Source organism: Cavia porcellus, unplaced genomic scaffold, assembly GCF_034190915.1.
Source record: "Cavia porcellus strain 051 isolate PalLab524CR breed Dunkin Hartley unplaced genomic scaffold, mCavPor4.1 scaffold_5, whole genome shotgun sequence".
In the NCBI taxonomy this organism is placed as follows: Eukaryota; Metazoa; Chordata; class Mammalia; order Rodentia; family Caviidae; genus Cavia; species Cavia porcellus.
The window spans coordinates 34885446-34913426 of NW_026947488.1; the positions used below are offsets into that span (position 1 = coordinate 34885446).

The 27981-nt window shown below is 40.8% G+C and overlaps 1 protein-coding gene across 13 annotated transcripts in view; it reads left to right on the forward strand.

The window, feature by feature from the left end:
- Positions 1-27981, forward strand: part of Ralgapa2 (Ral GTPase activating protein catalytic subunit alpha 2) — a 256314-nt gene that overhangs the window by 108642 nt on the left and 119691 nt on the right. For 12 of the 13 annotated variants that reach the window (XR_010047469.1, XR_010047470.1, XR_010047468.1 and 9 more), the window contains 5 exons: positions 1768-1858; positions 3100-3276; positions 15701-15894; positions 16685-16783; positions 17014-17169. Coding sequence is in view for 9 of the 13 variants with exons in the window: in XM_063248623.1 (XP_063104693.1) it covers positions 1768-1858; positions 3100-3276; positions 15701-15894; positions 16685-16783; positions 17014-17169 (717 nt within the window). In the remaining 4 variants the exon portion in view is untranslated. Of the gene's footprint in view, positions 1-1767; positions 1859-3099; positions 3277-15700; positions 15895-16576; positions 16784-17013; positions 17170-27981 lie in introns of those variants that run through there. The other variant, XM_063248624.1, reaches the window with a different exon arrangement.

The following is a 27981-nucleotide window of genomic DNA, read 5'->3' on the forward strand; positions in this document are numbered from 1 at the left end:
GAGAATGTTTTTTGTCTTGTGCACCCCAAAGCTGAAGAGCTACATTCTGCCCTGCAGTTGAGGAAATCTGGGTATATGTCTGTGTGGCTTGTGTATTACATAACATCCTTCTTTAAGGGTATGTAATGGTTTTTCATTTAGTCTCCTAAATATTTTATTTGTATCCTGCTTCTCTTTGGCTTAGTAGTTATTCTGTCTTTTAATTATATATCTTGGTCCCCCCCCCCTTTTCATTTGTTCACTATTCATTCTTTTAATTGGTTTATTGGATTCCAGGGTTGGGTTTTTTTGTGTGTGTATGGTGGGGGGTTTGTATTGTTATTGCCTTTAATGTACTCTCTTGTGGAGAATTTTAAATTCACATTTTCATTCTTAGCTTTATTCTATTCTTTATCTCAAGTCACACAGTTCTGCTTATTTATTGACTATTTGTAGTACACTCTCTTAAGATATTAAGCCCAAAAATAAAAATCAAAATTTTATTTAATTTTTAATTTTTTATGTAATCTTTTAATTTTTAAAATTAAAAAGTTGAGAAGAACCTTTCTCAAGTTCTTCATTCTTTCCTTCCTCCTTCCATTCCTCTCTCCCTCTCCCTGCTTGTCATGGTCATTCTCTTTGTCCTCTAGATTTATGCCTTTCTGTCTTTTAATTTATTTTCAATCCATTTTTACCTGATTATAAGCTCTAGCCTGTCATTCTGTAGCTTTTCTCTTATTTCTCTTCTCCTTTGCCACCATCAGAATCCTTACTCCCTCATTCCTGAATCCCCGTGAGATTCCATAGCCATATTCTTCTTCGCCCTCATCCCACAGATGATAGCTAGCCCCATCTTTCTAGTTAGGATTTTAACTGAACTGTTGTCTGGAACATGTAGTTGCTCGTTTGTCAATATTAGGTGGAAAGTTGTAAATCTCATGTTGAAGGCCTGCCAGCAGCTGCCTCTCTCGGAAGGTCCCGGTTCCTTCTTGTTTTTTCTCTTCTGCACCTGGCTGCCCGGCATGGCCTGCTGCAATCTGCTGCTTTTCCTGCACGTAGAACTTGCTGATTGCCACTCTGCTTCCTGCCTTGAGTCCCCTCCTGCCCTCCCTCTGCCACTTCATGTCTGTTGCCTCCTTGAGCAGCTCTCCTGTAACTGTCACCTGATTAAGGTAACGCCTCATTTTGCATACCTTTCAGGAAGAATTTATTCACATATTTTGCTTCTATACATAGTAATTTTGTATAATTTATGCATATTTTGTCTTTGCAAACAAATTATGGGTATTTTAGAGGATGCAGATTGCCTTGCAATTTCTCAGTCCTTGGTGTTTAGCAGAAGTGAAGCAGTGTGGAGACACATGTAGCATATTAACCAGGAAGGCACCCTCGGGCCTTGAGTGGTGTGGCAGGGCCTATGCTTTCCCTGCCTGTACACTCTGGAGGTAGCTGAGGTCTGATGGAGAATTAAGTTCATAGCACATGTTTGCTTGACTAGGGGAACAAACAGAACTTTAAAATAAATCACTTCCATGTAATTGGGCGTCCTTTCTAGTAGATCTGTTTAGTTTTCAGTGGACACTGTAGAGAACATAAAGTTTCAGATCTTGAGTAATTTATAATTTAATTCTAGTAATTTTTGAACATACACCCTTCAAATGGAAAACATCATTAAGTGTTATGTTGCTATTATTGTTCTTTTCCTTTAGAAATGTGGATAGGAATTTTATAGTCAGTTAAAACTATTAACTTTCTTGTAATAAATAAAACATCTTTTTTTGTCTCAAGATCTTAGTTCGAAGAAGCAGCAGCCCCGCTGAATTGGATCTGCAGGATGATTTGCAGCAGACACAAGGAAAATGTAGGGAAAGGCAGAAAAGTAAGTTCCAGGAAATGCAGTTTATGGTCATCCAACTCCATGTTCCTGATACATTTTGCTTCCTTTTTACTTTTTAACTCAAGGGATATCTTATCCGTTAGAGAGACATGGCTGTGAAATAGTACATTGTTCTTTTTGGAACCCTAGCTGAAGTAAGGTTAATCCAGTTCATAAAAATGTTCTAGGAAATTTCCTGCACCTGAAATGCCTGTCTTTCTGTCTGAGGTGTTTCTCTAGGTGGGAGGCACAGAGGGGCTTAGGGCCTGGGTAAGCAGACAGGCCCAGAAGAGAAAGCTCTCACTTCAGACTGTTCCTGCAGGCAGGAGCACAAGCTAAGGAAGTGCCTTCAAGTCTGTGGGATAAATGTGTTACAGTGAAATGCATTTGAATCCTGGAGCAGGTTACCATGTATCATCCTCTGCGTTCCTGAAGTCAGGAGCAGGCTTTCACCTTCTCACAGTAGCCTGGTCACTCCTGGGGTACAGAGGGCACCCCTCATTCTCTGCTTTCCCTCTGCGGTTTAGAGCTCTGTGGAAGGGAATTTTGAGACCTACTGAGTGGGTGAAGGGCAGCAGATGAGAAAGCAGGGCTGGGGCAGCAGGTATGCAGATCCATAATACATAGTCGGGACATGAGTGGGGACTCCCAATCATGGAAGGTTTGTTTTGCATCAGACTAAACACATAGCCATAGAAGTCTTAGTAGCTCAGCCTAGTTATTTTAGGACAAATTGGAATGTTGTAGTGTTTAAAAGAAAGAATTTCTATTGTGGAAAATCTGTAGTAGCAGGGAACCTCCTCCCCAGATGACATAGGTGACTCATCCTGGGTTTACTGTGTGTCTACACAGCAAGCTTGAAGCATGTGGCATCATTAGTCTCTGCCAACAGAGTGAACTGGTGTTTGTGGTGGACCTGGTTATTCTGTCTTCCTCCACGTGCCCTCACCTTGTAGTGACAAAGTCTCAGTAAAGAACTTGGGGGCTTTCTCTAATCTTTGGGGTACAAGGGGTAACTGAGGACACCATGAGGAGAATCCTCCTCAAGTGCTGTAGAGAATGGGGTGTCTCTCACACCCTGCATCCCACCAAGATGCCGCTTGCACCCTAACTGGTTCTGCAGGTTCTGCTGCTGTGCTTTTCCTCCTGTGCCAGCTGTCAGTGTTCAGCTACTTGCTGTCAGTAACTGTGACCTGCTGGCCACCAGCTGGCTGGGCTCAAACTGTGTTCCTTCTCCTGTGTAGGTGAAAGTGCCAACAGTGACACAGCTCTGGGCTATAGCAGCGAGGCCGAGCTATTGGTGACCCCTTGGCAGGCGTGTGAGGAGGACCCTGACCTGAGCACACCCACGGACACTGTGGCTGACTCTGATGCCCGGCAGTGGTTACAGCTGAGTCCTGCTGATGCCTCACATCTCACAGGTACCAGAGTGTTTAGAATGAGTCACTAGCATTTGCAGCTGGGAGGTCCCAGAGTTCTGGCTGGAGAACTCCAGAGACCCTTTAGCACTTTGCTGATGACTGCCAGCACCAACCACCTGCTCTCTGTCTGTCTTGAGTTCCTGGAGCTCTGTGTGGGAGAGGGCCCGAAACGAGTCAGTTATGGGAGGCAGCCAGGCAGGCTGTGACAATGGCCCACCATGGAGGGTAGTGTATTTGTGTCATGTCTCTGCCATCCCTGACCATTTGTTCTGCTCTGCAAACAGAATTTTCCCAGCTTAGTCATAAATCCAGAATCCATTAAGGAGTTTGGATACCTTACTGATTAGTATTTTTAAAATTTTAGTGATATTATTGGGTACATAAACATACATTGTGGCATATATGTAGGTCATAGCAATAAAATGTATGGGCAACCATCCCCCGATTTAAGAAGCAGGACAACACCCAATCTGGTGAGGTTCCCCAGGCCTTCTTTCCCCAACATCCTGGACCACTCCCCACGTTTGTGTTTATAATCACACTTTTGATTTCCTCTAACTTTTCCAAATGTATCTTTGTCCTCAAATAATGTATAGTTTAGTTTTGCTTCTTTAAAAAGGAAAAAAGATGTCATACTCTGTACTTTTTGTAGCTTTCTCCTGAAGTAATGCATTTGTGAAGATTCATGCTTGGGTAACATAGCAACCTTTCTGTGTCTTCATCCAGGCTTTGCCACGCCCCACCAAATGACCTCAGCTTATCAACTTCTGTCTTCACTGTCCTAGTCAACAGTGGCCACCTCCTAGGGTTCTTGGGGGCATGAATGAGCAGATACAGGATTTTGGACACACCCATGAATACACACATGCACGCACACACACTCAGGTTCCCCATGTGGAACGGGGCTGCTGAGTGTGAGGGAAGCATATAGGAGCTCACGTTTGTCTTTCTATGCTGGGACAGTGGGGGAGCCAGGTGGCGTGGGGGCAGGCACGGCCCCCTGCATGGCCACTTACCTTTGTGCCCACCATCTTATGTGGAAACAGCAGCAGACCAGAGCGTGCATGGCAAGTAAAAAGTGCTACTCAGTGCTGAAGATCAGTTTTAGAGTATAATTAAAGGCTACAGTTTTACCTCAGATGAATTTTTTTAAACCAAGCAAACTTTGTTTTTCACTGTGGTATAAAATTTAACCAGTCTTCAAAATTTTTATAATTCTTGATAGTATGATATTAAAGTTTCATAACACTAATCCATACTATGGTGTTGGGTAAAATTCTTTATAGAAAATTATTTCAACTAGCACTGCTATCAGTTTATATTGGATTTAGCAGTTTACAAAGAACTTTGAGGTTCCCCCTTTGATTCTGCATAGTAGGGGGGCCAAGTCTTACCGCTCCTGTTTTAGAGATGAAGATATAGAGACCCAGAGAAATGATGTGATTGCTCTAGAAAATAAGTACCAGAGTTAGAACTCACTTCCAAAGTGTTTTGACTCCCAGGGCAGTGCTATATCTGTCCTATTTTAATAAATTATGGTTAAAATTACAACTGTGGAGCTCTTTGAAGTACTTGAGAATTAGTAATACATTCATAGAACAAATGGCTTCTTTTAGCCCAGTGTACAGATTACCCAGGAGAAACTCATCATTGTGATCCAACATCAAATCTTCCACAAGTAGGATGTATTTAAGCATGAACCAGGTTTAATTATTTTTATTGAAAGGAAAGAAAATTAGATGATTACTTCTTTTGTCTGTCTTTGGGGAAGATTACTTTTGACCTTGTTTCAGAGATAGTATGCATTGGACAGCTCAACTTAATACACTTGTGTGAGGTAACTCGGTAGGTGTACTCCATGTTGTTATTAAGTCCTCCAAATTCTTAGTTCTTCTTTGAAATACTAATGTGGAGAATCAATATGCTCAGTTCAATAGTTCATCTTGTCATCTGTGAAAAGGACAAACTGTAATATGATAAGGCTTGAGGATTATCACAGCTCTGAGTTTAACTTTCTGTTCTTAAGAAAATGATTTCTTTCTAACTGAACAAAATAAAACTCCTGCCAGCCTGATCTTTATGACAGGCAGTGATCAAACAATTCGAGTTACCATCCATTCACCTTGAATAACCCTAGCAATTTTCAAACGTTTAGAATAATAAACTATTTCTAAAATCTTAAGTTCCTTCATCACTGGCTAGCTGTCTACTTCTATATTGGTTTGCCTATTTAAATCATTTCGTGTTTGGTGAAAATACTAGTTAAGTTTTTTGCTCATTCTTTTAATGCTCCTGAGATTTTAAAAAATCATATGTTAACGGTTGCAGACACAAAATGAAAGTCATGAAGAAGAAAGTTTAGACTCTCAGGTCTCTGGAAGCAGAACCTGTGGGAAATCACCAGTGTCCACTAGGAAGCAGAGGGAGGAAAACTTGGCCAGTGAGCTTTATTGTCATTTGCACAGGATGTGTGAGGTGAGGCAGGATTGCTGCTAGGAGGGATTTCAGTGGGCTCCAGAGCACAGGGCCTGGCTGGCTGTGGTTGCCCCATACCTGGCCATGAGATGATAATGTCAGACTGTTGACTTGATGTGTTTAGATAGATTAAGGGAATAGGTGGCTGGGGGATCAGTGATTGCCTAGTTTATGTGGAAAGTTTGCTATTTCTAAGAATTTGCTAGTCCTTAAAAAGGTAGTTCATCCCCGATGAGCAGGACACCATATGCCAGAGCATTAAGAGCGCAGCAGATAAGGAAACATGGATCATTGGTACATGTGAACCAAGTTCTGTTCAGGTCATGATTTGGGGTGAGGCATATTTATGACTACAGCAATGAATCAGCATCACTACTGACCTCATCCTGTATTTAGCAAATCAGTTTGTGATTCAGAAATACTGATTTAGAGGCTAAGTAAAATATGAGTGTAAGTGATATTGTCTTAAGAGATTACAAGGAGGACAGAAGACAAGCCATTTATCCTAATGGTCACAAACAATGTGATAAATGCTTCAAGACTTAAAGAAATCTATAATCCCAGTGATAAATAGCATCATAGAATAGAATAGAATAGAATAGAATAGAATAGAATAGAATAGAATAGAATAGAATAGAAAATGTAGAGCTGAATCCACACAGGTGTGGAGTCATGATACGTGATAGAAATGGCTGTATAAACCTGGCAAGGAAAGAGTGCACTGTTTAACAGATCTCTGTACAACTAGAATTTAGACATATTGGGGAAACTTTAAACAGAATCCCTACCTCACACTATGTTCAAAGTCAAGTCCAGTGGAATAAAATTGTTAAATACGAAAAGAAAAATTTAAAAACTTTTGGAAGATCTCTTCTAAAAAGAAATCTATGATCTTTGGGGTAGGTGGGATTTTCTTGAGACGAAAACAACCACCAAACAAAGCTGGCCACAGAAAAAGTGTCAATAACTTTACCTCACCAAAATCCAAAAATTTTAAATTCAAGAAACCTTAATAACTCCATGGTCTAGTAGAACCCCAGCAGAGGAAAAGCTAGCTGTGGTGCTCTTAGCTTTGAAGGTTCCCATCAGGTGATGGATTTTAAGGGAAATTTGGTAAGGGAAGTAAGTTATCATGCATTCTGGCATTTTTGGGAACTTGAGGATCCCCCCACTGTGGGAAATGTACTGAGGGGAGACGGCTGTCTGTGTGTTCATGGATGGATCATGGCTCCTAGCATAGCACCTGGTAGGAGAGAACCATTCTGTGGATAATCTGGATCCATGAACAAATAGGCATTGAGCTGCAGGTTACTATTTTATTTAACTCAAAACAACAATTACATTTTAATATTTAAAGTAATAAATACAGAAGGCAGTTTCAAAATATCCTTCATTTAGTGTATTTGTCACACTCACACACCCACGCATTGTTTATAAAATCTTCTTACCTCTCTGCTTTTAGCTGTAGCTGTGTGTCTGAGTTACAGCCTGCTACCTGCCACCAGAGTTGTTTTTGTAGAAATTTTAGTTCATCAGCACCATCACCATACATGTTGAAGGTATTTTTACCAGGTTTTATATAAAGGGAAATGAAAGTACTGGCCATAGTGGCCTTGGTAGCTCACCTTCTTAAGCTCTTCAAAGTGATGAGTGGAAAAAAACTGGCATGGTGGCTCATACCTATAATCCCAGCATCAGGAGGCTGAGGCAGGAGGATTGTCACAAGTTAGAGAATAGCCTGGGCAATAAAGTGAGCTCAAGGTCTTCCTGAACTTTTTACAGAGACCCTGTTCAAGAAAACAAAAATAGAAACAAACAAACAAAAACCCAAAGTGAACAGGGGATCCTCAGAAACAGCGATGAGAATGTGGAAATCAAACTGCAATGAGGAGCAGCAGAAGTCTAGGCCTGGTTTTTCTGGCCCTAAAAGTAAGGTGTTCAACTAGAGCTCTTGAGTTTATATCTTTCGTGTACTTTTCAAATCAAAAGAGAAACACATTGTCAAAGACATAGGTTACATTTCCTCAGCACTCCCAGCTTACATGCAGTCTGAGCCTAGGAAATTACCACTTGGTCATAAGCACTTATTTTGCCAGTGACCAAGACTTAATTCAAAACTAAAATCTTTTATGTATTTGCAAATTCCTAAGCTTTCTAGTCCTGTTGTGAAATACATGTTTGCGGAAATATGATATAATTTGGTTTGTAAGTGTTCCCACTTTAAATATAAAAAAAAAACTTAAATACATCCATAACATGTAGTTATAATGAACCAAAAAGATACTAGCCTAAAATTCTAGCTTGCTAATGAAAAGGAAATTAAATATTTGGTATTTCAATGGTAATCATGAAATTTTCTGAATCCCTCAGATCCCCACTTTTAATTAAGTGCTCAGTCACTGAGGAGCCATCTACATGTAAAATGTCAGCAGCTGTTCCGTTACTTCTGCCACCAGCAGGGTGATTTGGGACACAAACATTCCAACTCATTAAAATCTTCTTCACAGTAATGTTGAAGAAGTACATATAGTCATTTTGAGATTATCCTATCGGGCTGGGGATTTAGCTCAGCAGTATAAGTGCCTGCCTTGCAAGTGTGAAGTTGTGAGTTTGATCCCTGGTACCCCCCCAAAAAAAGAACTGAGACTATTTTTAATAATCATTGTGTTGCTCAGGGTTTTTATCATTGAGACAGGACTTTTTCTGAGTGCACAGAGGCACTGAAACAGATTTCTTTCTGCATGGAATCTGTTAGCCAGCAGGCAGGAGACAGATGCACCACGAGGTACCTGGCCCACACTCTGGAGAGCTGGTCCCCTGCAGAGCTGCAGCATGAATGAGATGCCAACCAACCTCAGTTCTGGACAGCTTGGGTAGCGATGAAGAGAATCCTGAGTCACCTTCTCTCCTTTCTTTTTTTTCCCTTCCAAGAGATTAAGGTCAGCGTGCATTCTTTACAGGAAGAATGAATGCCACACTGTGTTCTATTCCACTTGGAGGCACATCCTGGCTCATAAGCATTCCTCAAAGCTGCAGCACCTTCTGGACAGGTGCTTGGAAGAGCTGCACTTACTGCACAGAAGTAAGTGCAGCTCCTCCTTGGGGAGGAGATTAAGGCCTTAGGAGTTGGGCACAAGGCTTCTGCCCTCTGTGCTGCTGCCCCTTCAGGCCTGACCTGTCTGGCTTCGATTTGCATGTGTCTCGGCTTATGGTAGCAGAGCTGCCGTGTTTTCCTCTCGGAAGGAATAGCCTCCCAGAAACGCCCTCTTGGGACACTCTGCCATCAACACTAAATCCTGTTACCTGCATTCTGGGATCTTTCTATCGCTGACACAATGCGCTCTGAATGGCTGTTTTTCCTGTTCATTCCTCTGGCTCTTAGTTGTCCTTGTCCTCCGTCTCTTTGGGTTCCTCAGGCTGAGAGACTTGGTGCATATCTTTTATGAGACTCTGAAAACACCAAGGACAGATGCAATCAAGATGGCACCCAGTGGGGTTGGTGAATGCCTGGAAATCAGACATGCTTACATATGAAGATGTGGGGTGAGGGATAGAATAAATTGAAAACAATGATGTTAGTAGCAAACATATAGTGTAAGAAAACAGAGAAAAGGGTACTGACAAAGGTGGGACACAGCTCATTAAATTCACTACAGAGTACTTCCTTCGACAGCTCACTACGAAGACTCCAAAGCACAGCCAATTTAAACACAAACCTAAAACAAATACAATAAATACAAGCTTTAAAAGGAAAGAAAGACCACAGGCTTAGTCTAGCTGTTTGTGTGTCAGCCACTCCTCTAAGCTTTAAAAGAGGAATTGTTAACAATAAGAGTTACTCAGAATTCATGTGAACTTTGTAGCCTCCAGATACTGAAGCAAAGTTTGACAGAATTAAGGAATTAATGATAAGACCACCATTGTAGGAAATTTTCATATTAAGTGTCCTAATTAAACAGAAATAATTATGAGTAGAGTTAAAGAAAACTTACACAGTACAGTTAATCTCTGCTGAATGGAGATATCCAAGATAAGTAGATCTTTGAACTTAGCAACTACAAGATACATTATGATTTTAAAAGCACATATATTATTTGTAAAAATCAACCAGTTTGATTATTTGTTTCAACAGATGTCCATGATTTGTGACTGAAGACATTCTGTGAATTTGATGAAAAAAAACAGCAAAAAAAAATATGCTTTGTGGGAAAAAATATGTGAGATACATGTATTAGAAGAGAAAAATTTTGACCTATGTGTTCTATTCAAAAGTTAGGGAAAAGAATAGCAGAATAATATGGAATTTAATTTTAAAGAAACTAGTAAAACTAAGAGGATGCATGCATATACTAGAAAGTAAATAATCAAACATAGAAAACTAAACAATATTGAAATAAAAATAGCCAGGCAAGTTTGACCTAGGAAAATATACTGGAGGTAAAAAAGAGAACAGAACTACAAAAACAATACATATTTAAAAAGTAACAGTGTAATCTGAATAAATGTATAGATATATAAAGGATAATACCTAATTTTATTGCACTTTCAAATAAAAAAAGTTATCTTTTCCAACTTATTTCATAAAAAGAAAGAAAGCTCTCTAATTTCTGTTATTTACCTTATGTAATTTTGATAACAAAACCAGGCAGGATTAATACAAGAAAGGCAAAATTAGAGACCATCTTACAAGGGATTAATAGGAAGCTACCAGACATGAGAGATTGTGAGGATCATTCTACAAAGTACCTGACCAGTGCCCAGAACTGTCAGTATCGTCCAGACCATCTGAGAACCGGCATAGAGGTGAACCACATTGAGGAGCTGTGACAACTGTTTGTCATGGGTTGGACCTTAGGACAAAAAGAGAGAACTAACATTTGGTAAAATCAAAGAAATCTAAATAAAGTGAACTGTACCATGATGTTTTAATATTAATTTGTTAATAATTATACTAGTGTAAGATATTAGTAATAGGAAAACTAGGTATGTAATATATGGTAGCTATTATCTTTTATAAATCTAAAACTGCTTTTATTGAAGTAGAAATTCAGGGAAAATTATCCAAAAATGCATTACAACAAAATTATAAAGTGAAATTTGAAAACAATGGTATGAGGAGAGAAAATGGCGGCGTGCTAGGGGATCGAGCGAAGAATCTCTCCAGAGAATTCAAACTCAAAGCTAAAAAAAAAAAAAAAAAAAAAGACAGCATGGAGAGGACCAGACAAATCCATAGCGATCCTTATCAACCAAGACAGTACAGCTGGAGGATTTAAAGTCGTGCTGAGACCGGAGGCTGCAAATCCCGCGCCCTTAAATCAACGAACAGACTCGTGGACCCAACACGAAAAGCTGAGTTGCTTTTGGGGACTGCGGAAACTGAGACCCAGATTGAGACTCCAGGCGGCAGCCAGTTCTGCACCGCTGCACCAGCGCAGATGTACAGAGCTCTGGCGTTTCGAATCTAAACGGTGCACAGAAATCTGACCAGTCAGCGCTGAGCCGCGAGGTGGGGAAAAATGGACGGCTTGGTGTGTGGCGGTCCCGGAGCGGGGACTTGCACCGGACTCTGGTGAGTATAGAAAACCCCGCGGCGGCTGGGTTTGGCCAGAGAACAGCTGGCCCGCCACCACGGGGAAATCAATAACACAGAATCTGGTGCAGACATATTAGCCTGGCGGCAGAAATCGCAGCTTGGTGACATCACCAGGACCCCCTGTAGGGAGGGCTGGTGGAAGACATCTTGAGTCCTGGCAGAGTCTGATTGCTTGCTGGCTTCAGCTCCGCACGGAGAACTTAGTGGGAGCCATCTTGGTTTTGGGCAGATCTGCTTTTCTAGAGCTCCTATCACAGAGAGGTTTGGAAGAGAACGGCTGGGACCTGGGCAGAATCCTGTGCCATTACCCAGCTGCTTCTGATTCAGGGAGAACTGGCAGGAGCTGTTGGGGCTAGATCAGGCCTCTGCTTGGGGCCCAATGGGTGGATGCAGAATGGTCACAACTCAGTGACAACTAGAAAGTACAGCCTAATTTATGAACTAACTGACACAGAGGCTAGAGACTAGACTGTACCGCCCCTGCATCCCAGCCTACCCCAGATAACAGCAAATTGGGGAGGACAGCAAAAACTCAAGCCGGCACGCTTCTGAAAGGCCCTAAGCAATTTGGAGAGGGCCAGAGAACTCCAGGACAGTCTGAAAGAAACCAGAAACATGACAAGAGATAAAAATTAAAAAAAATCTCCAGCTGTTCAACAGGAGAAATTAAACCCAAGAGAACTAAACACTGAAGAGAACAAGCACAGTAACCATCCATTGCTCGACTCAGCATCAGCCGAAATTAAAAAATATTTACATGATCTCATAGAGGAATTTAAAGATGTACTCCTGATCCAAGTGAGGCAAGATATAAAGAGATTAATTAAAGAAATGACAAGCCCTGCCCAAGAGAACACAGATGGAAGAACTGAGGAAATCAGAAAAGAAAGAGAAGCATCTGAAGAATTTAAGCATAACTTAGAATACATGAAACAGATCCAAAGAGAAAATCAGGAAACTAAAAACTCCATTGAATATTGGCAAAATGCCTTGACAGAAACTAAAGACAACCTTCTGAAACTTGAAGAGAGATTTAGGGCTTATGAACGTGAAAGAAAAAGCCTCTTAAAAATAATAAGGAACCAGAAAGAAGCAATTCTAAAACTGGAAGATGATAAAAAGTTGCATAACCTAAGAATAAAGAATGTGAGTGAGGAAGCAGGAACATCCAAAAATGAAATACAAAAAATATTCACAGAGATATTAAAGCAAAATTTCCCATGTATAGCAAAAAGAAATGATATCCAGATAAAAGAAGCATACAGAACGCCAGCTACCTACAACCAAAACAGATCTACGCCTAGGCATATAATAATCGAGATCCCAGAAATCCACCAAAAAAACAGAATATTAAAAGCAGCCAGAGAAAAGATGCAGGTTACCTATAACGGGAAATCTATCAAAATAACGGCAGACTTATCAACACAAACTCTTAAGTCAAGAAGGGAGTGGGGAGAAATATTCCAAGTCCTGAAGGAAAAAAATATGCAACCTAAGTTCATATATCCATCAAAACTCTCTCTAAAAATTAATGAAGAAATAAGATACTTTCAAGACAAGGAGGAACTGTGGGAGTTCGTGGCCACCAATCCAACCCTACAGAGAGCGCTGAAGGACATTACAGAGAAAGAGAGGAAGAAATATCAGGATTACAGCTACAGTGGCAGAGAGGCCTCAGTGTACGGGGCAGACCATGGAATGAGGGAATAAGGTGGACAAATTATAGCAGAAAAGTGGAGTAGCAGACAGGAGGCAGAGACGGTAAGCTAGTCTTTGGTAGAGACAGCTCTGAAACTATATTTAAAAAAAAAAAAAAGCAGAGGTCATTGCTAATGGTGTATAACGATTTAAAAGACACAGTAGTCCTAGTGCCATATTTAGATTGAATTAAATTTGTTCTGGTCTGTCCACTCATATCAGATTTGAGGACACAGACCTCGAACCAAAAATAGCAGGTTATACCATGGTAACCATCCTTACTTTCCTATTGACTTAAGCTGAAATCCTGTATTACTTACATTGTCTTACTATGACTGATCTTAATTGTATCTGAATCATAAGACTATTGGTTGGCCTTGACTGATCCTATTTGAAATCCGTATGCCTGTTAGAATCAACCCTAAAAGTAGAGGAAACTACTCTGAGCATGACAGGATGTAAAGGATATCCATACTGGTATGAATCAGTAACAGCTCTCAAATACTACAATGCAGTCAAAGATAAGTTTTTATAAAAATAGGTGATAGTATATTTAACTATAATAAGCCAGTGTTGTCGACAAATCTATTGAAAATAACAAGAGAAAACATAGTAGCTACGGAAGATCATTTATATTATAGTTTTGTAAGTCTTATCCATTGCATGTTTATCTAGGAAATTGTTTCGCTGTCTTGTTATGACTTGGTTTTCCCTATAATACAGAGAGGATAGGAACAAATACTCTGAGGAAGAGACCTGAAAAACCCGAGGCTTATTTTGTAGCATTATAATATAAATTCTAGCAATCTATTGCTTGCTGATTAAAATGACTCTGGACTGGTTTCTTCAGCTCAACTTCAGCATATGCAGAGATGGGGACGGCTATCACAAAGAGAATGAGAGATGCGATGGTAGTTGGAAATGTCTTCCCTAATTTGGAACTTGAGGACCTAAAAAGACTCCATCATCCTGTAATGATTTGATTAGTTCTATAATATGTAATAAGTATAGAAAGTGGGTGAAGTTAGGGACAACTATCTGTAAGAAGCTAGAGACAGTTAGATAAGGTAGATCTCCAGTGGACTTGCTTTGAAATCTGTATTTCTTTAAATTGTTTTTTATTTTTTTTTAAATGTTCTGTTCTGTTTTGATATGGTTAACCTTATCCTCTTAGAGATGTAAAACAAATAGGTGGGACTGATAATCATATTACGGAGCTTTTGTTCGGCCATAGAGCAGAATGGTTTGTAGGGTCACTTTTTTGAATGTCATTCTAAATACTTTAATTCTATAACCTAAACAGCCATTTCGAAGAAGACAATTTGTAACTTATCAACTGGCAATTTCTTACCTTTTGTTTGTCTGTAATTTAGTATTATTTTTCTACCCTTTTTTTCTTTAATCTCCATGTATTTTTTTTTTCGTTTCCTTTTCTTTAAATAAAAAAAAAAAAAAAAAGAAAACAATGGTATGAGTGATAAAGGCATTTTAAAGAACCTATTAATGCATATTTAAGTTAAAGTCAATAGAGTGAACAAAATATCCCCTCCTTGTTCCCCACAATCTACTTATGGCTCACATTGAGCAAATTTTTATGAAATCAGATCTAAATTGACGAGGACCAGGAAGGCAGGAGCGAGGCAGCAGCAGCCCCTGCAGGAGCTGGGAAACTTGGACACTGGTGCCTGTGTCAAGGCTCAGGAAAGCCAGGCAGCTAGCTGCTTGCAGCACTGCAGGCCTCTAAAGGGCTGGGAAAAGGCCCACAGGGACTGACTGAGGCACCCAGGCCATGTAGAGGCTAAAAGCAGAAGGCTGGAAGTCAGCAAGACTGCTGCTGCCCCAGCTGCTACCTTCATTCTAGGAGTGGCAAACATCACTGTGGGCTTGCTGGCCCAGAGTCCCTGCTGTGCAGTCAGGTGCAGAGATGCTGCCTTGAGGTCAAGGGGAGGAGGGCAGAGCTACATATGCTGAGCAGGAGGGGTCTTTTCCCTGAAATTGAAGTTTAGCAAAAAAAAAAAACTGAAGTAGGCCTCTAGGTTCTTCAAGAATGCAGTGGATCTCACCAGAGTTGGGTCACTGTGCATGGATGAAGCTTCCATTCAGTCCCAAGCAGGCGGAGCCATTGAGGTCTTTGGGGAAAAGGAGTTCAGAGTGGAAATAGGACACATAGGCAGAGGTGGCGTGAGCAATGTGTGGACATGGCTGGCACTCAGGTCTGCTTGTGGCAGCCCATACAAGGGTGTACTCACAAGCGCCTCAGTGTGCGCAGGGCTGTGAGATGAGTTGGCTGTGGAGGAAACCGTACCTGGGGAACGGCATACCTGGGGTTGGTTAGGTGAAATGCTTCAGAACGGAGGCCTGAGCCCTTCTATGCTGCCAACCATAGAAGCTGGCACTGATTCCATGGCGGCAGCCTGCTCAGGTCTCCCTCATCCTCACCATCACTTCAGTCCCGGCTTATTGCCCCTTGTATTTGAAGAATAGAAACTGTTTGACCTCTGTTTATCCTCTTGCTTTTCCAGCCTTTCACATTTTTAAATTTTAACAACTCTGCAAAGATATATATTGAGCATGGATAATTTGCATTAGAGACAAAAGCTGTGGTAAGGAAATCAAGATTGTGTTTCCAGGGATAACACACGTCTCCCTCCTCAGACAACAGCGACTGCCTGGCGGACGACTGTAGTATCATCGCTGGGGGAAACCTCACCGGCTGGCACCCAGATTCTGCTGCTGTGCTATGGAGAAGAACCTTGGGGATCCTCGGAGATGTGAATAACATCCAGTCACCCAAGATCCATGCCAAAGTATTTGGCTATCTCTACGAGCTCTGGTATAAACTAGCCAAGGTATTTTCTTTCATCTATTCATTGTTTCATGAAAGAACTGGGTTATAGTTATGGAGCATGGTTCGGGCATTTAGACAAAGTACACTTGATTATCAAAGAGCAAATCATACTTATAGTTTGAATATTTTATAAATGCAGAATTTTTTACTTTGTACAAAAGTAGCATATTAGTATAGAATAATACAATAGGGTGTTAAAAAGTTTGTTACTCTTTTTATTAAGGTGATACTGGTAATCTGTGTATTGCATACATACTGAAAAAATTTTAAAAGTGATGCCTATTTTGTTTGTACAAAGTTTGCATAAAACATTTTTTATGCAACAACACCATTCCAATAAAATAACTAATTCTAATATTTAATCCTATTTTTGTAGCTAAAGGTTTGTTTTTTTAAAGATAGAATCACAGAATACATAAAGTTTCGTTTTGGTTTTGGTTTTTATACTAAACTTACATTTTGATTATGCTTTAAAAATCTTTTCAAAAACATGATTCATGTTTGCACAGTATGACTTACTAAATCATTCCTTATTTAGAGTTAAGGACTGTGCTAGGCATTGACATGCAAGGAACAATACCCTAGGTTTATATTTAAATCCAAATCTGTATAGGAAGCCAGACACACAGTTTAGAAGGACAGGAGAACTCACAGTAGAAGAAAAGCTTGTGTAAATGTTACAGATTTTTACTCAAGTTGTAGAAACTTAATTGACTGTGGAAGACAATACTCAGACACCCTCGAGATAAGCAGAGTGTCCCCTCCCTGAAGTTCTGCTCTCCGGGCCTTAGATCCGGGACAATCTGGCCGTCAGCCTGGATAACCAGTCCTCGCCGTCTCCTCCTGCCTTGGTCCCGCCACTCAGAATGTTTGCATCTTGGTTATTTAAGGCAAGTGGATATGTGTTTATTCCTTTATTGCAATTTCCTCTTCCTTTGTGAAATTGAGTTTTAGAAAGGTAATTGCGCAAGACTGCATGTTTTGAAAACAGGCTGGGTCTCACTATAGCCATTGTATCCTACATCTCCATAAACAACTCTTCTGGAAAACTGAGAAATGAAATGCTGAAATGCTCTGCATCTGGAGTTCATTTAATCTGGAAACATCATCTCCTCGGCAGGCGACAACACTGCCAAATGAGTATAAGGAGGGCAAGCTGCAAGCCTACAGGCTGATCTGCGCCATGATGACCAGACGCCAGGATGTCCTGCCAAACTCCGACTTTCTGGTGCACTTCTACCTCACAATGCACCTGGGATTAACCAGCGAGGACCAGGTACTGCATCACTCCTCATTGTGATGCCTGCTAGTGGGAAATTATGTAGCCTGCTCTGCAGGTGTCATGACTTAGGAAAATACTCAGAAATGTCTAACATCTAAGTAGTTTCAGCTCTTTTATACACAGCAACCACAGTGCCCTTTCTAAACTGTAACTCAGGTCTTACGTGTCACTGTTTCTTCCCCACACTGACTGCATTGTGTCAACCAAATTTGAAATTATTATTCTGCCTCAGTGATATTGTCAACTTCAAGACATCATCTCAACCACTGTTTGTTATCATTTGAGGAATGTGATTCTGGTCATTTAAAAATGGAAATTGTTTTGAAAGTTGTGAATTTACAAGTAAGACGGTGCTCTTGACATTTCTTGTTAAGAAATTAATTTCTTCCAAGGAAACTGAAGTTAAGTTTTAGTTAAATAGGAGGAGAAAGATCTGACACCCTTTAACCACGGGCCCCTCTGTAGTCTCTGGCCATCCAACCTTTCAGTTTGCCTGGGCTTGAGTGGAGAGGAACTGTCTCAGGCCACATACAAAACATGCAGCATAGTTGATGCATGTTAGTAATAAAGCATCCTTTATATTTTAAAAATTATTTTATGAAATAACCCAAGCACAGTTTTAAAAATTAAATAAGAAAGCTTGCATGTCTGCTTCATAACAATAAATTCCTGTCTTCACAGGCATGCACACATAGGTAAGTTGAACTACCATTATTGGTGATCACTATGTTTTACTTGCCAAATCCCACAAGTGCATGTAACCTCTGCTAGGTGGAGGTTTGGATTCCAGTGACTGTGCATGGGGACAGGAGTCAGAGCTCCTCCTCTAGCCTGCAGTTAGTGCCCACCTGATCCATGCTGGAACCAGGTAGTTGAATCATGGAAAGTGTCACTAAGAATCAGGCAATAACTTTTAACAGTCTATGACTTTGTGGTGCCACATTACTAGCTGTTGCAGCCTGCCTGTGGCTTGTCTATGCCTGGTTTGGGGACAGGATGTGGCAGCCCCTGGTCCTTTCCCCTTTGGTTGTCCTCCTGTCAAGTGTGAGGGAAAGAACATGGACAGGGAGTTTTGACTCTGCATGGGACATCAAACGGGCACTGATGTAACTGGTTCCACAGAGATGGTTCTGGATTCAGAGGCTGGATTTGAAAACCTGGCCATGGTAGATGCAGCAGGGATTTGGGCTAGGAGACAGATTAATTAGGAAGTGTTTAATAAAGATTTTTACAGTGGTAAGAACTAAGATGGTAGCATTGGAGATGGGAAGAAAGAAAGAACAGATACAAGAAATTTTAGACCATTTCATTTCATCACTAGCCCTTCTTGATCAACTGGAGATGATGGGGTAATTTCAAGATTTACTCATAAAATTGCTTCTACTTACCAATGAACTTGAATCAGTTATTAACTGATTATTAGCTGTCTTTCTATATTTCTTCTTCTGGATGTAGAATGCAGACACATAGACATTTTATTGCCCCTAGGGTACATGTAAGAGCTCATTTTGCTAATTAGCTTTTTAGTTTCTTCTGAATGTACTTGAATCTTCCTAACCCCTTGGGCTCTATGTAAAGGTTTTTCTGTATATTCCCTGATACATCCTTTAAACTTTAACTCCTGAGCTTTTATCTGAGTCCTAATTTTGTGTCTCAGTGAGTTGGCGCCACTGTGGTCACCCTAAATTTTGCAGTACATAGCAGTCATATGTCCTTGGACTGTAACCCCATAGCCTCATTGACTTCCTCATGTGCGGCAGAATTGTTCCTACACCCTGCTTAACTATGCTACAGCCGTCCCTACAGGTAGAGGTGTCTCTTCCAGAATGATGCAACTCAGATGTGCAGAAGATTCAGGAGCTTAAACACAAACACAAATGAGAGTTAACCTCACAGATAGTGATTCATTTACCTGGGGGAAAGGTTTACTTAATGCTCCACTTTAAAGCAATATTTTGCTAGGTTTTGCAGGGGAAAAATTGAAAATAATAATCAAGTGTAGGTACTTCTCATTAATGAAAGCAAATTTTAATAGTATTTCTTAGGATGAGTTTTTTAGAAAGTCATAAATCTGCATGACAGACTTTTTCTATTTTGAGGTAATTCGGCATGAAAATGAAACAGTAAAATGAGTTTCAATAAGCATATTACAGTATTTTAGAATTCAAACTTGTGATTTATGCGTTATTTGCAAAAAGCTTTATGATTAGAAAAAGGAATTTTCAAATTTTATGCTTAAAATCTTTTTCACATTTAATGAGTATCATGCTTTCAGTTAAGTGAAAACTTAATGATCTTTTGTAGTCTGTTGTAAAATACATAAATCATGAAAGACAACCCAATGTTCACAATAACGCAGGCTTCCAGACTTTGAGACAAAATGGGGATATCATAAATCTCTGTTTTATAATCAACCAATTGTTTTAGGCCCCTAGAAGCCTACATTTTATGTGAGCTTAATAGAATTGACTGCTTTACCATTAACAATTATTGATATATACTTTAGAAGCTCATTGTCTGCCAAGAATAATTACTGTAAATAAACTTTATTCTTCTGCCAGAAGAAAATTACACAGAAGATCTTCTAATGAAAGAAACTTTTCTCATTTAAGGAAGAAATGTCTCTACTTAATTAGTTTAACTTTAGTCTACATGTCTAAGTAAATCCTGGTGGTTGATTCAGAACTTATATTTATTTCTGAAAATACATGTTATATTCATTAAAAAAAGAAAGCATTTACTGTAGAGAATACTGTTAAATTCAGTTTTTTAATAAGCAAACTGTGTACCTGTGGCTGGTGCCTTTGCAGGGCTTGTTTCCATTCTGTGAGAGTTCTCAGAAGAGCCACACTTGCATATATCTTGGCATTAAACAGATTCGCTTTTGCAGAGAAAATCTTATCAGGAACTTCCTGTGTTTTTCAAATAAGAGAAATAACAGCAGATAATGTTTTACAAACTGACATTTACCAGTATTGTCTTCTGAATAAAATCCAAGGTGTGTTTCCCCCTGTCACCGCTGGGTGGCACACTTGATTGCCTGACTCAGCCCAGTGATTTAAAAGGGTGGCCAGGCCCAAAACACTTGGACTTTGTGGTGGGAGTAGGTGGTGGTCTTGCTGGATGCTGCCCTCCATCTGAGAGTGTTGAGACAGTGTCAGTAGTGACCCATAGCATGTTGCATAGTAAATAAGCTGTAAGATGTCAACAATCTCTTCAAACATAGTAATTGAAGATTTAAGAATAGGTGTCTCACAGTTGTCCTGTGACTTAGTCCCATAAAGTCATGGCTTCATCTCACAAAACAGCAAATTCACTGTGTAACAAATTTGGTCATTTCCACTCCCAAAGTAACATCTATACCAATACCCAAACTTCAAATCATAGAGCATTACAAAACAATTGCTTTTCGTGTGGTTTTTCACAAGTTTTAACTGTCGTAACAATTTAATCACTTAATAGGTAACATAGTGACCTTATCAAGTGTAGTATTTCCCACAGTATAAACGTAGTGTGTGTTTGTAGTTTATTAGTGTGAAGAAAAGCATACTTTGAGTGGTTTTATTTTTTTCCATTAATGGCTTTCTAAAAAATTGACCCTCTTACTGGTTTGATAGGGTGATAAACACTTTTAAAATATCCATGATCTGTGCAGCAGATTCTGGATGATTTACAGGACTGCTCTGCCTGTCTGCCCAAGAGGTCTTCCTGTTGGCCTCTGCTTAGCTGCTCTGCACCCAAGGGCAGGCCAGGTGAAGGGGACCCTCTTCCCAGTCTCTGCAGTGCCACACTGAACAGGGCTATATTCTGTTGTCCACTGATTCTTCTCCACAGCTCAGTTAGATAAGTATCATTGCCCATTTTCAAAAATGGGCAGACCTTTTCCCAGTGCCGCATCCCCACAAGGCTATCAGAACTCGCCCACAGACCTAGCTTGCGCCCTAGCTGAGTCTCTTCCTTTGGGTCTCAGCTCACTTGATGGCAGTCTTTGCATTTCGCGTCCGAGGCTTTGGCTCACCTGGACTCTGGCCTGGGTTCTGCAGCGGAGCCCTCCCCATCATGTGCCCCCTGCAGATGCCTTCCCTGGAAGCCTTCTCAGCTCTCAGTCTCTCTTCTAAAGCTGTTCTGGGTTGTTCTTAGTTTCTCCTAATGTATAAGCAGCATTTTCACCTCAGTCCTCCCTAAAATATTTTGACATGAAAGAAGCTATGATTTGGATTTATTAAAAACAGTTCCTATTAATTTCATGATTATTTAAAGCATATGGAAAGATCAATATGTGTGAAATGGAAGAGGACAGTTGTGGAAAGGAATTTTATTTTCATGTTTTTAAGAACATATATCAAAGACTGGAAAGTTTTCTTAAAATAAGCTATTTTTTTTAACAATGACTTACAGATTTAATGTCTTAATATAATGTGTCTGTTGCACATCAAAGTTAAATTCTCTTTTAAATGCAAAGTTTACATTAATACAAACTTATTTTTTTCCAATTTGCACATAGATATTTCAGGAAATACGTCTGTGTACACTCTGCAAGGTGAAGGGTAGCAGTGTGGGACTCCCACCAATTTGTCTCTCCATTAGTTTAACTCATTTATTTTTTCTTAATTCTTGGTTACAAGAATATGTAACTTGCTTTAGAAATGTTTTACTTTTGTTTAACTCCATGTTTTAATGAACCTTTTGCCCACCCCAGTGTTAAAGAAAACATAGTTTTAAGTACCATACATAGCACAAAACCTAGAAGTCAAAGTAGTTCATGACTTTCTTAACGAGTGTTACAACTCCTCTCGTGAGGCATATGATGGAATAATATAATAATAAACAGTCATTTGTAAAAAGATCCCATGGGGCCCCTCAGTGAGCTTAGGACTCGCTTTGAGCCAGGAGAGCAAGGTGAGGGGTGATCCTTGTAAATTGCCTGTCCCCGACTCTCTTAATAACCCCGACAACCCAGATCATGCAGTGATATGTAATCATTGCATCACCTCTTCCCTGACAAAGAGCTGTCCTTTGTGGAAAATTCAGACTTACAACTACAATCATGTATGTTAGACACATACATATTTCTAATATGTTCAAGCCTTAAGTATATTAGAGGCTAAACAGACATAAATATTCAAAAAAAAAAAAAACATGAAGATGGCAAATTAGGGACCTTGCTTTTCTCATATCCAGGGACATAATTTGAATACTCATCTCTAAAGTGCTCTTTCAGTACTGTGATTTATACCAAGATTTCAATTCATGGGCTTTTAATTCACCCCTTGCAGGATATTTATGATTTTAAAAGTTTAATGGCTATCCTCTGAGTAATAATCTTTGTGAGTTAGTAGAGAGCCTTTAGAATGCTAACTTTGTAAAAGCTTCACTTTGAAAGAACTTACAAAAATCCTACAGGCTTGAACAGTCTGTGAAAAGAGGACTACCTTGGAGTCACATTTCTAAGATAGTTAGAATGGAGTAATATATTGTTTGAAGATTCAGAATATAATAAGACCTCAAAATGTGCTCAGTAGATGACCTTTCCCATACTGAGAATTCTTGAGTTCTGGGCACTAGACTTAGCTTTGTCACTCAGTGGCCACAGGTGCCACTCTGACCAGTTGGTCTGGAGAGTTGCACTAGAGGACCACTTTTAAAGCCCTTAGGCAGCCATGGACCCTCTGGTTTTCTTTTAGACTTTGTGTTTTATGGCCACATCACTCCTTCCTAAGTAGGGTATGCAGCTCAACAGTCTTTTAGTGTTGAGCATTTTTACCAATGTGATGAAAACCTGGTGAGAGTTTGAGGGTGTGACACATGGCTGAATGTCTGTAAGGTCTCTGCGTACACATGTGGTGGGAACTGGACTGTGGTGAGTCCCCTGCTAGCCAGGTTGACAGCTCACAGGAGAGGTGGGATTTAGCAGGACCTTCAAGGACTGACAGGATGTTGCAAGGACAAAAGGATCTCTGTAGGCCACATGCGAGCAGCAGGGGCTGGAGTAGTTCTGAGTCTGTGCAGGCACCAATGTGGGAGCACCAGAACCACGATTCAGGGTCTCCTCATGCCATAGGAAGCAGGGAGCTTTACAGGTTCTTGGCATGGCCAACAAGTATCTTAAGAAGCTTAAGACGTAGTGAGTATGAGGGGAGACTGATCGCGATGGGTAACAGCAGGAACAGAAGGGGGATCGTGGTGAGTGCCCTGGGGAATGTGAATGAGCACTGACAAAGACTGAGGCACAGATGGGTTGGGACATGCAAACAGTGTATATAGGTGTGCACATGCTTGCACATGTGGGTATTCATACATGTGTGTGCACATAGTTTACATCTATATGGGCGTGTCTGTGTGAACTGTCTGAGGTCAGTACACGCAGGGCTGAGAGTCAAGTGGAATGTCCAGCACAGTGGACTCTTCGCTCCCGAAACCAGGTCAGTGCCAGCAGGTGAGAAGGTGGTCAGAGGAGGAGGACAAAGAGAAGGAGGAGGCTGGCGCCGGAAACAACTGTACAGAGTGACTTCTGTCTCCTGACACTCTTCCATGTTGGGCATCGTCATGGTGGCAGGCAAGCAGGTGCACTGGCAGATGTGCCAAGGGGTTTCCCCAGGGATTCTTGCCTGTTAGGAACTCAAAAAAGTATAGGGAAGATTTCCAGGGACTTTTCTGTCTGCGTAAGAGAACGTATTTTCTAACCCTGTTGGAATTTAAATGGTGTACAACTATAAATTTAGTTATTAAAATAGAATTTCTGAATTTGATGTTTTTGTTAGCTTCTTTCATTAGTATTTTCCAAAGTAATTTGACAGTTAAAGATAAACTCCTTTAGTTTCCTAAAAACATAGTTTTATCAGTTTAAATTTCCTTGATTTAAATTGAGATTTTATTGACTTTAAGGGTTTTTTTGCATCAGTAAAACTTCTGACTTAAACCTGATTGAAAAATATTTGCAAGGATAAAAGGAATATAAGTCACCCTCTGCTAACATGTGTTATTAATAATGAGAAGCTATTGTATAATTAATGTTAACACCATCAAGGGATGTCTGGTGATTTCTGAGTGTTTCAAGACATTTTGGGGTATGTAGGAGCCATGTTTTAGTCAAATTGTGTCAAAGACAGTTTCTTTAGAACTCCATTCAGCCATCTGTGGTCATGGAAACTTTAGATGCATGATCATACCAAAATGATAAGTTGGGGGTTCTTTGCTTTGCTTTGCTTTGCTTTTCTTTCTTTTTTTCCTTTCTTCTTCTCTTCCATCTGTAAAACCAGTAATTATTTTCATTAAGCTGAAGATCCAGCCCACCCTCACCTCAGCAAGGAAAGTAGAACTATGCAGAAGGTAGCAGATGGCAGATGTTTGGTGGTGAAGGTTAACACGTGCGCAGTGAGCTAGTTCCACAGCTTTAAATGTGTAAGATGATAGTAGGGGAGCCTGAGAGGCCAGAAGCTAGAGTTCTGTTCCATTTCCCTTGTTAGAGTCAGAGGCGTAAGGAATTTCTCTCCCATAAGTGGTATCAGTAAAGAACATGAACTAGGTCTGTGTAACCATCAATCTTCCATGTGTTCAATAAGACATGCTACATGAAATAAAGGAAAGCATAAACTACATAACATGTGTGTGAAATGCTGTCAACACTTGAGAGTTTTCAGAGGAGAGCATACTCTTTGGCCCTGAGATCTGTCTGGAAGCAGACTCTACTGTGGCCTTTTTCCAAGGTCCATGTCAGAGCCTTCATTGGTGGAGATGTGTACTTGGACAGAGTAGTTGCTCAGGAAATGTGTCAATTGATAGAAGACAAAAGAAGAAAACGACCTTCCTTACAGCTGACTCTTTCAAATCCATGGGGTATGGGGAACAGAGAATGGGTGACCAAGGAGCTGCAGTTCTCTGTTTGCAAGAAGGCATCTCCATGTAGGGAGCAGTCGGCTTTCACGACCTCTGAACAGTGATGAGAGTGTCCCAGAGACACTGGACAGTGTCGGGGAGCCTGCTTTGCTGCTGCAGCAGAGGGGAGGGCCTTGCTGGCGTCTAGTGCAGAGAGATCAGGGGATTTGCTGTGTGCCCCACAGTGCACAGCAGCTGCCACCCCAACGTCACCCTGGACCCTTAAGAGTCGTGAGCAGTGACAGGAGGCCAAGAAAGAGCTGAGCAACCCAAGCTCAGTTACAAAAGCCAGCTATCAAAAAGACCAGCACTTACAATTTAACCAAGAAAATTAAAGTGCAGGAAAATTTTGCCAGGGAAATTAAAGGAAGAGAGGTAAATATTTCAGATTAAAGAATATGAAAATTGTCAATATTTGACTTTTTCAAGGGGTGGTATAATTCATGTGTTAAACATTCAACTTGTTAAATGCTGAATTTATTTGAAAAAGATCAATTTAAGAAGTAGAACATGGAACAGTCTGATTAACTGTTAGCAGAACAGTGATCTGAGTTGGAGTTGGGTGTTTTCTGGATGTCCGATCTGTAGGATGTTCGTGACCTGCAGCAGGCTGAGTAAGGTGGGGAGGGCTTGGGTGCTGATCCCACCTGGGCACAGTGAGGAGCAGAGAGAGTGTCCTTCTCGGAGGAGAGCTGGTGTAGGGATGTGTGTTTAAGGGAGCGATTAGAGTGCGTCACTTCCAGAGCCAGGACTAACGGATTGCAGCCCACCTGGGGATCCTGCCTGGTGTGGCTGTGTTTGGACAGAGCAGTGACTGCCTCTGAGTGTGCAGACTCCAGCTAGAAGAGGGAAGGCACACTCTGGTGCTCGCACCTGAGCTGGGGACAGGGTGGTTGTGTTCTGGGAGAGCTGCTCAATGAGAGGTGCCTCCCAGGGTTTTCTGTGGCCCTGGGAGGTGAGGAGAATGGGCCTCAAGGGGCTCTGGCATGTCCTCGCTGAAGGAGCTCTCAATGCTTGGAGTGTGGCTTGTTGGGCTGCAACATCATCTTTCCTCATTCAGAATTCAAGAAGATGCTAAGGTTCATAGTTTTCTCTGGGTAGAGAGGCACCCAGGGTCGAGGCCTCAAGGTGTTCTGAGACTCGAGGGGTGTTTTCATTCCCACTTGGAGAGAAGTGATTATGAAAGATAAGAGATCTTAAATTACGATTGTGGTTTATAATCCATAAAGGATAGATTTGGATACAAGGAAATAACACCAAGAAAGCCATTTGAAATTACAGGTTTCATGTCTGTGAGAAAGTGCTCCCCTTGTGGGGAATAATCCCATTTTGTTGGTTGATTTCTTTTTAATTCACAACAGTAAGTGATAAGGTAGTAGATTGTTTGGCTGTTAATGCTACTTACTGGAACACATTCTTGAGAGAGCATTGTTTTCTAAAGAAATAATAGACAACTGTTTCCCTTTTGTTCTCCCATGGAAAAATATTCTTTGGTAGGTATTTGTGAGCCAGAGAATTTCACGCAGAATCTTGAGATCCTTTAGTAGTGAGACATAATAGCAAAACGCCCATCTTCTCTGGGGCTGGGGTCTTGGTGACTGTGTTCAGGTGGTTCATTGCCAGGGCCCAGCACCTGTGCCACTTCAGTGGCTTCCTACCCTGGTCCCCATGACATGTTGACTTTCCCTGTGCTCTTGACCTAGCCTCAGTGAGCTATGGCTGGCTGCCCCCATCCCTGAAAGATCACTGCTGGAATCAGGGCCATGGGAAGTAGAAGCAGGAGAACCACTGTCGGTTTGAGGCCAGCCTGGGCTAAAAGTGATCCAGGGCCACTCAGAACTACATAGTGAAACCCTAGTCCCTATCTCTGTCTCTGTCTCTGTCTCTGTCTCTCTCTTGTTAGTACTAGTACTGGAGATCAAACTGGCAGACACTTGCCAGGCAGATGCTTATGCCACTAAGCTAAGCCCCCGGCCCATTCCCTCTTTGAATAAACTTGTCCCAAGTTCTCACTACTTTCTGAACCACTTCTGGAAGTGCTCTTTCCTAAATGTTTGTGCTTGGCTGCCTTATGTCCTGAATTGATTCCATTTATAGTAGTTTCTGTCAAAAACATGACACTGTGTCTTCACCTTATTCACTGGATTTGACACCTTCTGAAACCTGGCTCTTCCCTAAAGTCAGAATGATCACAAGAGGTAAACATTTTCAGTGGATTCATTGGGGTAGATCATTGGGGCACCCATGACAGTGCAGCTAAACACACTCATAAAAGTACACTTCTGCTTCAGAAAGTGGCAAGAATGGTGGTTAAGTGTGTTTGAGGGAAGGGGGAAGACTTTGAGGAGGATTAATGGCAATGTGTCTTCACTGTAATAAATTTTCAAAATTTAAAGATTCCCTGTGTTTGTTGATCATACTTTGTGTGTTGCATCTTCATTCCCATTTTGCAGATGGTAAAATTGCTGTTCAGAAGGTAAAGCATCCAGGGTCAGATGGCAAATTAGCAATGTCTGTGATTGGAATGTTATCTTTAAAGCCCTCCTCTTCCTCCTTCCTTATTCTGCCAATATCTGCCTTAAAGTACTTTTGTTTAAAGGAAAAAAAGTGTCTAAAGCTCCCCAAATGAATTTTATTATCTGTAATGTAGAAGCCAAAATGTACAGCAGATACTCCTAGAATGTGAGCTGTTTGTTAGTGGTTGGGGTTTGATGGTCCTAGAAGTCACTTCTGTTTGCTAGGTTGAGATTCTCTTGAAGGCACTGTCAGTCCTCAGAGGGCAGGGTTGTGGGGTGCAGGGTTGTGGGCATTGCTGCTTGCTAGTGGATCTACGGTGACCTTTCTTCACAAGCAAAGTGGTAAAGTTGGGTTTTCTTGGAGTCTTCTCTCAGGTTTCATCCATTCTTGAGACTCCTTTGTCCAAACACAAAT